The 12,296-nt window shown below is 39.7% G+C and overlaps 1 protein-coding gene across 1 annotated transcript in view; it reads right to left on the bottom strand.

Annotated features, from left to right (window-relative positions):
* The window catches only part of LOC121957973 (frizzled-3-like), a 59,606-nt gene extending 50,066 nt beyond the window's left edge, over positions 1-9,540 (bottom strand). The window contains exons 1-2 of the mRNA XM_042506845.1: positions 9,459-9,540; positions 7,565-8,495 (exon numbers count right to left, since the gene is read on the bottom strand). Of these exons, the coding sequence (XP_042362779.1) occupies positions 7,565-7,906 (342 nt within the window). The 5' untranslated portion in view covers positions 7,907-8,495; positions 9,459-9,540. The remainder of the gene's footprint in view (positions 1-7,564; positions 8,496-9,458) is intronic.
* Between the last annotated feature and the right edge of the window lie 2,756 nt (positions 9,541-12,296).

The raw sequence follows: 12,296 nt of genomic DNA, 5'->3' as shown, positions 1-12,296 counted from the left end.
TCTAACTTTTCATAATCTTGACAGGGTATCATATTGTTCCAATGAACCATATTAGCATCACATTACTGTCAGATGGCTACTTGTGCATGTAACCAGAGCCCTGCTGAATTAAGGCAGAATGCCTGACTGTGTTTGCATGCACTTACTCAGGTTAGTGCCAGCTTTATTATAACTTGATTACTTAGATGCATGTAAAGAACAACCTCTGACGCATTACTCGAAGTAAGAGAAACACAGTGAATATAGCTCTCTGTCGGTTAAGACTTGTGTCTTGGCCATGTTTAAATTCTTGGCCTGAGCTTTTGTGACAGGAGGGTGATAGAAGTACAGAAAACATAATAACATGCTTGTTAATTAAAAGGTAACACTAACATTAAATAAGTATATATTTACTGGTTTCTGTAGCTGAACAGACAAACACTACGAAAAAATCGGTGCTACCTGTTATCATAGAGCCTATCTCTCACTGTGCTGTCTGTCTGAACGCTGCAATAAATAAAGACAGAAAAAAAACTCATGGGCTGCAGCGTGTATCATTAACAATCTCAAATGTCAGCATTACTTTAAATAACAAAATTGGAAACATTAGGAGAGAAATGTGCTTTCTCATAAGCTGCGTGCGAAGGTGTGATTTATAGTAATCAGGTTATAGCAGTGCATGCAAATGAACTAATACATTTCTCACCAAAACTTGATTTCACTCTTGCAGTGGGCCTGTAAACACAGTGACTGACAGCTGTAGATTCGTTCATTCAGGGCTAGGTTTGCTGTCTATTTGCTCTATAAACAGTGTGCTCTATTGTAGCCCAAATGAGCCTTTCTCAAACTGACCGTTAGACCAGGGGCTCTCTAATCTCTTTCACTCCAGGATCCAAATGACAAAAGATTGTGCTGGAATTGTCCGAGCAAACTGAATAAGGTATATTGTCAGCACAGAATACCCTTTTTCTGTGCTTTTTTTAAACGACTGCAAACCACGGTCTCGTTAATTACCACAGTGTTTAATCAACAGCTCTCTGACAACCTTTTAAGCTATTTTTTTTTTAATGGGGTATTGCCATTTTTAAGAATTTTAAGAGAAAATGCTCTGCGTTTTTCAAGCATATCAGATTTAAACTCTATTTAAACATAATTTCAGCTCATTGGCATACATGGAGGGAAAGATCGAACGCGGGGAGAAATTGAAGAAATATATATAATGGTAAACAAAACGTTGTCTTACATCAATGCATATTACAGCTATGACATGGCAGTAACTTCAGAAAATAAGTTTGCCATTTTCCATAACAATTGTATTACAAAAAAAACAAAATTACATCACTTTTCCAAAGTTTTGAATGATTTTTAAACTCCATGATATTTCAGGCCTGGGAAATCTGATTGTGAAATTCCATGAATTTTCCAGGTTACCCATGACTGTGAACCCTGTATTTAAGTAAAGGGGAATGATTTTAAACAATAAAAAATAAGAAATGTGTGGATCTGACAGATTTGCAAGAACACAAAACCAAGTCATTCTCAGATTCCATTATTTTTGCCATATATATGTGAATTACTGCATGAAATGAATTAATCCTCCTTCAGTCAGGAAAATAGTTTGGATATAGCAGATTGTTAGTGGCTGAGAACACCCTGTATCTCACCTCAATTACACCAAAATAAAACTCCAGTGCAGAAAAGTCACATATCTACTCATTAACTCAAGGGGAAACTCCCTGGCCAAGCAGACATCTGGGCCCCAGAGGCCTCAGGGACAGCAAGTCTAGCATGATGCATGCCTTTTTATTTATATATTTAACAAAGAACAATAATGGGCATGCTGATCTGTTCTTTGTAAACAGCCTTGAGATTTATTTGAAAGCACAGTGCATCAATTGAAAAACCCCCTCTTTTCTGCCTTTGTAACTGTAACAGAGTCTCTATACACTGTCATTTTTTAAATTAAATTGCATCACTAACCAATTATACATTAAGAAGCATCTTCAACGTGAAATGACATACAGTGTGTTAGGAAGCATCTGCCATATGCTATTCTAATATAAACTTTGAATATGTCTTTTTAGGGGGCAAAATGCTCTGGAAAATCATCTTCATTTTTTAAAAGAACTCAGCATTAGGTTCAAGGCTTGCAGGCAGTTCCTGTCTCTTAGTGCAGAAACACAATCCCAATGATGTCATATGTCTAAATCTCTGTGTCTAACGTGCAGAAAGCTAAAAAAAAAAAAAATGTCACAACCTACAGCACATCCTCTGGGAACCATAACATGCAGTGGCAGATGGACAGTATGGGGCATATTCCTACGTGACATGCAAGCACAAAAGCATGCAAGCAGACTTGCACACTAGCACCCGCATGCACATGAACACACACTTATACTGCCAAAGAAATCATTTCACCCGTCATACAACCTCCTATTTTAATTTCATCTCCCTCCTCTTCCACTTTCCCCTCTCATGTTTCAGTCTCACTCACCCTCTTCCCTCAGGTTTAATTGACTATTGTGGCAGATGGGGTAGCGGTTGGTCTGTGGGAGTCAATGTCTTCATTGTAGGACTGAGAGCGAGATTAGCAGCTAGTTAGCAGTAGTGAGAGAAGACAGCTGGCACTATAAACCTCCCCTGTCACTCAAACACACATTCGCACACACACACACACACACACAAAGTACTAGTGTACAATTAACCCTTAGCTCAGCTCAGCAATTACACACACAAAAAACACTGCTCTGTACCTTGAGCATGTCACTCAAATAAGGCCTAGTATGTTAATCGTGCACACACTTGGGGATAATCCATTTTTGGCTTAGCTTGACATTTAAAAGGAAGATGGCGAAAAGGCACTATTTGCAAAGTCAGCTAAAACTGAGGACTCACTGGGGAGGCACATCTTACTTTTCTAAATAAAGTGGAGTTTAAAAGCGGCTTTATATCCAGGGCTTGTTTATGTCTCAAACCATGATTTGAAAACAACTAAAAACAATAATGACGTAACATGATAGCTCACTAGCATCTGAAAGAAAGCCAAGAAACGAAGCTTTGTCACTGAGGCAGAGCAAACATTCATCATGTGATATGACCCAAAAAGTGACTACAACAGCTGCTGACAATGGCTCCAGTTTCATTAAGGCATCTGAAATATGTCACACTGATTTAACAGCAGTTGTTTATTTCACATTTTTTACAAGTAAAACTCCCAAACACACACACACACACACACACACACAAGCACAAGCTTTAATATTGGCATGCTAATCATATGTGTCTGCAGAATTCATTAAATTATTCTTGAAATTGCATTATGCTCAAGTACAATATCCAATTTGCAAGAGCTGCAATTTTTTGATACAGGTGAACATGAAAATGAAATGCAAAAATTACCGTTCCCACTCATATCTCAATATCTGTCAAAAAATCCCAATATGATTTTTTTTTGCATATAGTGCAATACTAATCCTTACTGACACACCAATCCAGCGGTCAGCCATTGGTCAATGTTGGGCTGTTGGTGAGCGTCTGTCACCCTAGTATTGATGGTGTGGCCCTCGATTCAGCCAGATTTAGCATTTTGATTAGTCAGCAGAGCTCATCAATGAGTGAAATCACTCTGATTGACAGTATAACTCAGTGAACAGGGGGGAATAAGAAGTAAGGAGGGCAGACAAACAAATGTTGAAAAGGCGTTGTCAGGTACAATTATGTTTTGAGCCAGTGAACTCTTTAGCAGCAATGGTTCATAATTGTTTGTGTTTTTGTTTGCTAAATATCATTTGTTCTTTCAATATTGGGTTGAAAATGGATTATTATAAATGTTATATTTCATGTATCATTGCCTGGGTAGTGCCCCTTTTCAAGCCCCTGGAGGGTTTTTGACAATCCTCCTTCACAGTATCTCATATTTTGCATTGTGCAATCTTGTACTTACATGTTGAAATACAGAAATAAGAAAAAAGTTGGTAATCTGCTCACCAGCTGACTTGCATCTTGAATCCGTCTTTTCTGTCTTACCGTTTCCCATTTTAAATGACAAAACAAAATTATAGCAGCTTGCTGGTATGGAGTTATTTCTTGTCACGCAGGCGCAGAATGTATGTGCTAGTTGGCGACTGGCTGTACTCTTTGTTAAGGTACAACTTTAAAACCAAGACACAGGTGACACTAGTTCTTTGATGTCAGATTGGTGTGTCAGGGCCTTCAGGCTGAATTTGCTGACAAAGAACATCCAGATGTTAGTCCAGCTGGACCATAACTCATATTTTGCAGGAGTACAATTGATACTGTTATAATAAAAGGCACAACAATTTCATCAGCCCAGTCGCAGTTTTCTGGAAAAGAAAAAACTGCCAGAGCAGTAAGATATATGGACACATGGGAATCAGCAAAATTACTCTGCCATCCATCTGAAATCACTTAAGTTACACATTTTCTGTAAATCGGATTTTAGTGCAACATGCCAACTTAAAATAATTTCCTATTGACAATACCTGTCATATGTATATTCAAAATGTATATTGGCTTTCTGTCGAAAGAAAACAAAAGTCAGGCGTACCTTGGTTAGGGCTCTACGGTGCAAGAAATTCACGAGCAATTGCACCTAAAATTGATAGGTTCGAACTAGAAAATAATTTGGGAGCACAATGTGCGAGTAACAGAAACACCTTTTTTAAACTTGTGGGCTTTTCATTGAAAATGACGGATACAGAAAGTGGCGACACTACCTTCAGCCACAGTAACATTATCACACAGTCACGGATGGTAGCGAGTATGCAGCAACATCCCGGTTCAACCCCAGCCTTGGAACTACTGTTGTCAAAAAAATAAATAAATAAATCGAAAATCTAATTCTATTCACTTAAGTAATGGGTGGAAAAAAAGTGGAATCCACACAAAAGGTACCCTTGTTTTAAAACTATTATTTAAAGTAGAGTTACAGCTTCAATTGCACAGTCTCATACCTTCACATAAGCCCATGCACATACATTACATGCACAGATCTGTCAACATGCACACAAGTTGTCATTATGCAGCCACTGTCCCATGAGAGATATTATTGAATTTCCTCCAGGGTTCCCACCAGGACTACCATGACTGGTCAAAGCAGACCAGAGCAGGAAACCTAACAAGGCTCATGTTGCTACTCCACCATCTTCAGAAAGCTGTCTCTTCCATGACAGGAGGGACTGAGGGTGTCAGTTACTTGGCTCCCTCTTCATCTGGGTCAAATCAAGTTCAACAACAGATGCTTTTTACAATCCCTGACACAGCGTGTTTTGACATGACACTGGGGAATCGACTTGATTTGAACATTTGCATGGTCTTTAATGTGCCGAGTGAATCCTGAGACTCAATGACTGTCATCGCCCATTCAAAACACACACAAAGCAAATTCAAAATGCACGGCTGTCAATCGGAAATAAAGCTGTTTTTCTTAAATCCTCTACGGGAACAAAGGAGCGCCAGACAGCAGTGATCCTGACAGTCTCCTGAACTGCATATTTTGACATGAGAAAATGTTAGGAATCCCTTTCTGTGATTAAATATTTAGAGAGTCTTTTGGCTTGATCTTTTGGCTGACATTCATCTGGTTTTGACATGGGAAAATATTAACTCAACATTCACCAAAAATAAAAATCCCTCAAGATTAAACACACAGCATTGCTAAGCCAACATTAGCCTTGTCCAAATTCATCTGCTTTTCAACAGGGGTAATATAATATGCCAACTATGAACAGCTGGAGGCGGATTTAATTCAACTCACTGTATTTGCTATCCTTCCCTGTTCTTCAAAGTGTAAACCACAGTTTATACATATTAGCCAAAAGGATGGTTGAAACTATGCCAATCGGCATGTATAGTGGGCGTGACAGACATCTGAAAAGATGAAGACACATAAAATGTGACAGTCTGGAAATTAAAACATCCCAACCTGACTTTCCCACTAAAACAGGATGGGCCTTGTCTGCAAAAATGAAGTTTATTGTTTGTTTGGAATATATTATCTTTTATCATTTGGAAATTACCAGGTAGTCCAAACACGTTCAATTCGCAAACATAGTGCTATACACAGCCTTTGTTACTAATAAATACCGGCTGCAAACAGGTAATTACAGTCACTGAGCAACACCTTGCTCTGCGCTCTATCTCCCTCTCTGGAGAGCAACAAAAGAGTAGGAAAGAGAGGTAACATGATATAGATGGATGGTGTGTGTCTAGTACTAGCACTCAGATAGTGTGTAACACAGCACCCTTTCCCCCTTATTGCTCAAAACTAATGTCCTTAAAAACAAACTACCTGAAAGTATCACTCACATAACCACCTAATTCCTCTCTGATGTAAATTTTCTCCTGCTACTGCCATTAGATTGCCGCTTGCGTCTGCCAGCTACTGATCACATACATGAAAGGTCACGAGTGCCTGAGTGAGCACATACACAGTCGTACTTGGAGCGGTGACATGTAGCGTGAGGCTGGAGCTGTAACATGAGGAGCGTCGAGAGACTATCACCTAATCTCAACTGTTTTGTTGCTCCTGTTAACTCTTTGATATTCCACGCCTGTGTGAAGGCCGCTCCACTCCAAGTGTTGCTCCATGTATCCAATTTGTCGACTATGGCCTACAGATAATGCATTTCGGGGCAATGTTTTATAAAGGTTACCTGTTTCTCTCAGTGTAGAACAGGGCTTCTTCAATGTTTCTGTGCAAACCATCTCTGTACGCAAAAACATTAAGGTGATTTGGTTATGTTTTATGTTTGCAGAAGACGTAAAAAATCTCAGTATATTAACTAACTATGGTTATTAAAAAAAAGCTCAAATGGGGTGCCCAGTAGCTCAGGTGGTAGAGTGGTCGCCCCATGAACAGAGGCTGTGTCATTGCCGCAGCAGCTGCAGGTCTGATTTACACCTTGACCCTATGCAGCACATCATCCCCTCTTTCTCCCCCTTTTGTTGCTGAAGCTGTCCCATCAAATAAAGGCAAAACGCCCAAAAAAATCCTATCTAAAAAAAAAAGCTCACACTACATGACTGCCAAGTATATAAGATCACACATTTTCCTCAGGTGAATGAATTTAGGTTAGAATATTGAGTGTACAACGTCTTTTGCTGTGATATAAATCATGTATAAACCCTCATAGCCTTTTGCACTGCATGTGAAGTCTTTTTGCCCTTAAAACTGTTTCTTAATTTTAGGCTGACAAATGTACACCTGCCCAAGGACTACAGATGAAGAAGTAGCCCCCTGGCTAATTCTGACATATTTACAGTGATGTTTATTAACATTAGGGATGCTCGATAATATTGATACGTCATGAGAATTGGCAGATATTGGCTTTAAAATGAAATATCAGAATTGGCCATCATGCTGATTATCTGCAGATACCACAAACTTATATTTCTTTTAATGACAAAGTGAGCATGCGCAAAACATCAGCCCTAAGTTGAGGTATTGTTCATATTTTGTTCATCCCAATTAATATGAACTGTCCCTAAAAAAAATTTCTTTTTTTTAAATAAAAAATAAATTAAAAAGCATGCATCCCCAACTGACATGCACAAATTAACTTACCTCCATGGCTAGTGCAGCCGTTTGCTGGTCGTAGTGATTCAGTAGATTGGGCATGAAGGTGGTGTTGTAAGGCAGATCCTGGCACATTCTCAGTCTGATGGGCTCACAGCTGAACTCGCTGTGGCTCTCTATGGACTCCATATGAATGGACAGGGCAGGAGTAAACAGGGAGATGAGGAGGAGGAAGACGGGGATGAGGTGGAACGAAAAACCCACAGGAACTTGTCTGTAGTACAATGCAGTGGTTTTTGAAAACCAGTCTTTCATACATCCTCTTCCAACAGGTGCATGCATCTTAATGTTGGACATCTCTCCACAGGGACTTATACTGATGACTTTCATCACGCAGACACCCACTAGATAGCCCTGAAGACATGCAGGAAGTGTTTTTAAAGCGTCTTAACATTAGAAGGGACTGAGTCCATTTTTACTGTCAGTAGTGGAGGCAGAAGTAAGAAATCCACAAGGCGGGTCCACTCTGAGCTGCACATGTGATGGAGTCCCAATTCATCTGCGGGCCATGAATGAAGCTGCTCTTTGTGTCAGTCTAAACGTCCACCAGCCATTGTAGTATCTGCTTTTCTTGCAATGCCTCACAAAAAAATAACATTACACGGTTTCTCTCCAATCCCTAGTAATCCCCTGGTCAAAGTAAGATCCCCCTTGTTCCATCCTGAAAAATGAAAGCATGTAGCCAAGATAATAGATCCACCATCAGACGTCTGCTGGAGGGCTCCTCCTTGCTGCTGTATTCTTCCACTCTGTTTTTGTCACCTCTCACTCCATTTCCAGCGATGTTTCAAAGACACATTTGATGATGAGTCCACAACCTGTCATTATCCTCCAACTGATTTCCCAGAATCTTCTGGAAAACACAGATCCTGTATTTTACATCTAGTTCCCCCACTGGAGAGGATCCATGGAGCAGGTCCTGCAGGTTTAAACACACAAAGAAGAAAGGTCTGATGGTCAAACAAGCAGAGTGGGCTTGCAAAGTTGTGCTGTATCTATAGTATTGTCTCTGATCAGCCACACCCTTGTCTCTATACAAGTCAGGATTAAAATATCTGATTAAATCTGCAGCAGCCCATTAGGGAAGACTGAGACTCTTCAATGTCAAATAATCTTCGTCGGCAGGGTCATACATAGTTCATGCTGCAGTAAAAAAAACATGTCTAAAGCAAACCACGGTGACCAGTGCCAGTTTCAAGCTGTTGACGTGAACGTTACACCTGCGGATGATCAGACACTCCCCCACTCTCATGTTTGTGTGAGGTTGGCCGGGCAACAGTAGCGTCCCCCTGCGAGGTTTCACACTGTCACTCGGTGTCTTTATGGTTATCCAACATTACAAGGTAAACTTAGAAATAATAATAATAATAATAATAATAATAAGCTCGGTCAATGTGATATTGGACGCGCAGAGCAAATATGGGTGTCCTTTAAAAAAATGTTTAAATGTACACCTAATTGCTCTTAAGCGACGCACGAGCTAACTTGCGTGAAATCCAAACAACGCTGACAGCTAGCTAGCGTTTACACTGAATTGATCAGTTGCACTGAACACCGTTTTAACGTACGGTAAACGTTACAGGACGCAGCCTTTTACGTTAGCACTCTGTTGAAGAAACCCTGGCTAGTTTTACATAGCAGAAACCTTTACGTATGTGGGCTTCAGTGGGGCATCTTGAGGCAAGAATCACACACGCTGACACGCACGCGGGAGCATATCAATCTTGTGAGCTGTGTGTGTGTGTGTCACCGCAGCGTCCTCAGCCCAGCGGCGCGCTATTTGTGCACGACTCCGTTAAAGCAACTGCAGTCTCTCTCCGACAAGAATCAATCAAATAAATCACATAGTTTCTGTGTAAGGATACGATTAGAAATGTTTTACCTTGCGTGGAGAATAGCGAGTGGTTCGGGCACTCCTCCTTGGCTCCACCGGCTCCTCTCACTGCAGCACTCCGCTGCTCCTCTGTTTGCAGCTGGTCGCCTGCAGCGTGCAGTGAACACACATCGTGCCCGCGGATTCATCGTGACCGCGCAACAGGGCAAAATTGGCCCCACTGGACGTTGCATGCTGCTGTGGCCACTGAAACTTAAAAACACAATTCTTTACAAAACACCTTTTTATTCTTAATAAAACGTATAACTAGATCTCTCCTTTTTATATTAAATGTAAGAGGAAACGGGGGCATACATTCACAATTTTTGGGAATGAGCCAAGATCTCAAAATTCTGGAGCAATATTGCACAGGAATTAAGCAAATTGTTTTCACTGAAAATAATCAAAGATCCAGGCCTCTTAATGCTGAGCTTGCCATCTAAAACACCGTCTCTGAGTAAATTTGGCTTCAGACTATAAAACAAACTTCTACCCCTGGATAGATGTATCGTAAAACAGTGGATAAGTGACATGCATCCCTCAGTCACGCAGTGGCACCGTGAAACTTGCTACGTCTTACCTTTATAAAGATTAATGGCACGAATGAAGGGGGAGAACCTGGTCACCTTTCATGATGTATCTTGCCTTTTTCAATATACATGGTGGGCTCTGGCCTTCACCTTCATAATGTCATTCAAAATTAACAAGTAGCGACTGAAAAAAGACAAAAAATAACCTAAAAGATACACATAACAACCACAAAAGGATGCATAACAAGAGGAAACACAAAAACACAACAAAATCAATGTGCCTTGCCCCTATGCCCCCCCTTTATATATCTGTTACCAGGAGCCCGCACACTCATAATCCACCCATGGTGCCTGGGAATTTAAAGGCTACCGAGATACCAGGGATTCAGCATCATTCTCAAGGTCATATGATGGCCATTTTGGGATTAAATGGGATTCAACCTGGGACCCCATTAAAGACATGACCGTATCTGTGGCATTAGACAGACTCCCTCCCTCAGGGGCTCGGTGCAACAAGGGACAGCAGTCTTCCTGTGGCAACAATGGGAACCAAAATATAAAGTAGAAAGGCAAAACTAAAATCACAAAAATATCTAAAGGTAACATTATCAAAAATCTTTATTAAAAATCATACATTAAATGCATACTGCTATGAACCCATAAAGCAAATAATGACATGTACAGCACATCCAAATTTGTACAGTTTTAAAAGAATAGGCAATAGATGTTACAAGATACACCACACATATATTAGAGGTTACAGCTAGCCTGAATCGGAGAAAATATGAGTAATGACACTGGATTTGTTTTTATCGAGCTGTCCTGCTCAAGTTATTTCAAGTGCTTAAATTCTTGTTTGGAAACAGCAGTGCAAACACCAGAAGTTTTGGACTATCCATTTTGCCAAACATTTGCTTGATAAGTGCATTCTAAGTCTGCCTTGAATTTACATTTTCAATTTGTATAAAATGTAGGGTTTAAAGTCAGTCAGTTTCAAGAAATCAATGCAAGCCGACTTTGTCACTGACAATCCAAGTCATCAAAATTAATGTAATTTGCTGGATGGTCAATTATTGAAATAAAAAAAATGAATTGTGGTACATTCCTAAATGGACTGCTCTTTGCAAAAACCTCAGATATGGGAGATCCATTACTTCACAGGAAACATTTTCTGCAAGAACCACTTGATAATGAAGTCAGACATTTCAGAAAAGCCATAATTTCTGAAAATGCCAACACATCACTGCAGTATAACACACGCCTTTGCTTGAATTCAGATCATTTGTTTGGACACCACAATAAGCTTGTGTCTATACTCTTACCTCATATTCATCTCATGATTTCAAATATGAGTTTACTGAGTGACATCAACGCCATCCTGACTGAAATGGCCAAACAGATGTGTTGTGATTGTATCAGTCAGCACTAAGTCAATATTTATCCCTTGAAGCCTGAGGATTAGCATTGCGTGCTATGATTCCGTTCCACACAATTGAGCACGGCATTAGATTAACCGTTTCAACGCTGATCTGATCTTCTCTGACGTTGAGTTGTGGGGGGTCACTGCCAGCTGAGGCGGCTGCCCCACATACTGGTTTAACCTCTTAACGTGACCCCACTTGACATCACCCACAGTACAGTGGACATGCACAAATGCACTAAATCTAAATATAGCTATGCTGCAATCCAGATTACTTCTAATTCAGGGAATGTTTCCTAAAACATCCTTTTAATACCACGGTGACACTTTTAGCAATCTGAAGTTTAAGTGATGACCTGCTGTAACTCTGGATCCACCCAAAAAAATAATTAAAATTTGCCATTTCAGTTTCCTCATTCTCTTGTCATCTTGCCACTGCATATGTCTTACTAGAAACAAAACCAAAAAATATATATGTAAAACATTAAACATAATTTTTGAGGATATCACAGGGGAGTTTATATACCTTACATAATAAAATTTATTCAATTATAGCACAATGCTGACAAATAAAATGCAGTAAGTGGAAATTTTTTTAAATAAAAATGCACACAATGTAAAAAAATTTAAAAAAAAAAAAAACAAAAACAAAAACATAAATGGTGGTCTGGTCAATGGTTTACCTGCACAATTAAGCCACAGTAGTAATTCTAATGAACATGTCAGCGCTTGTCCAGTTCAATTTGAAGCCAATTACTCAATCTGCACACTACTAAAGATAATTTGATATTTTATAGCAAAGACATTACACAGTTGCAGTGAGCATTAAACATCATTATTTGCGGGCATTAAATCTGTGTTTTAGAAACTGTCCAAAAAGGTAAAATATAAAAAACA

Source organism: Plectropomus leopardus, chromosome 1 (genome assembly GCF_008729295.1).
Source record: "Plectropomus leopardus isolate mb chromosome 1, YSFRI_Pleo_2.0, whole genome shotgun sequence".
NCBI classification, from domain to species: domain Eukaryota; kingdom Metazoa; phylum Chordata; class Actinopteri; order Perciformes; family Serranidae; genus Plectropomus; species Plectropomus leopardus.
The sequence above is the reverse complement of the archived record's forward strand: the minus strand, read 5'-3'. Positions and strand labels throughout refer to the sequence as shown.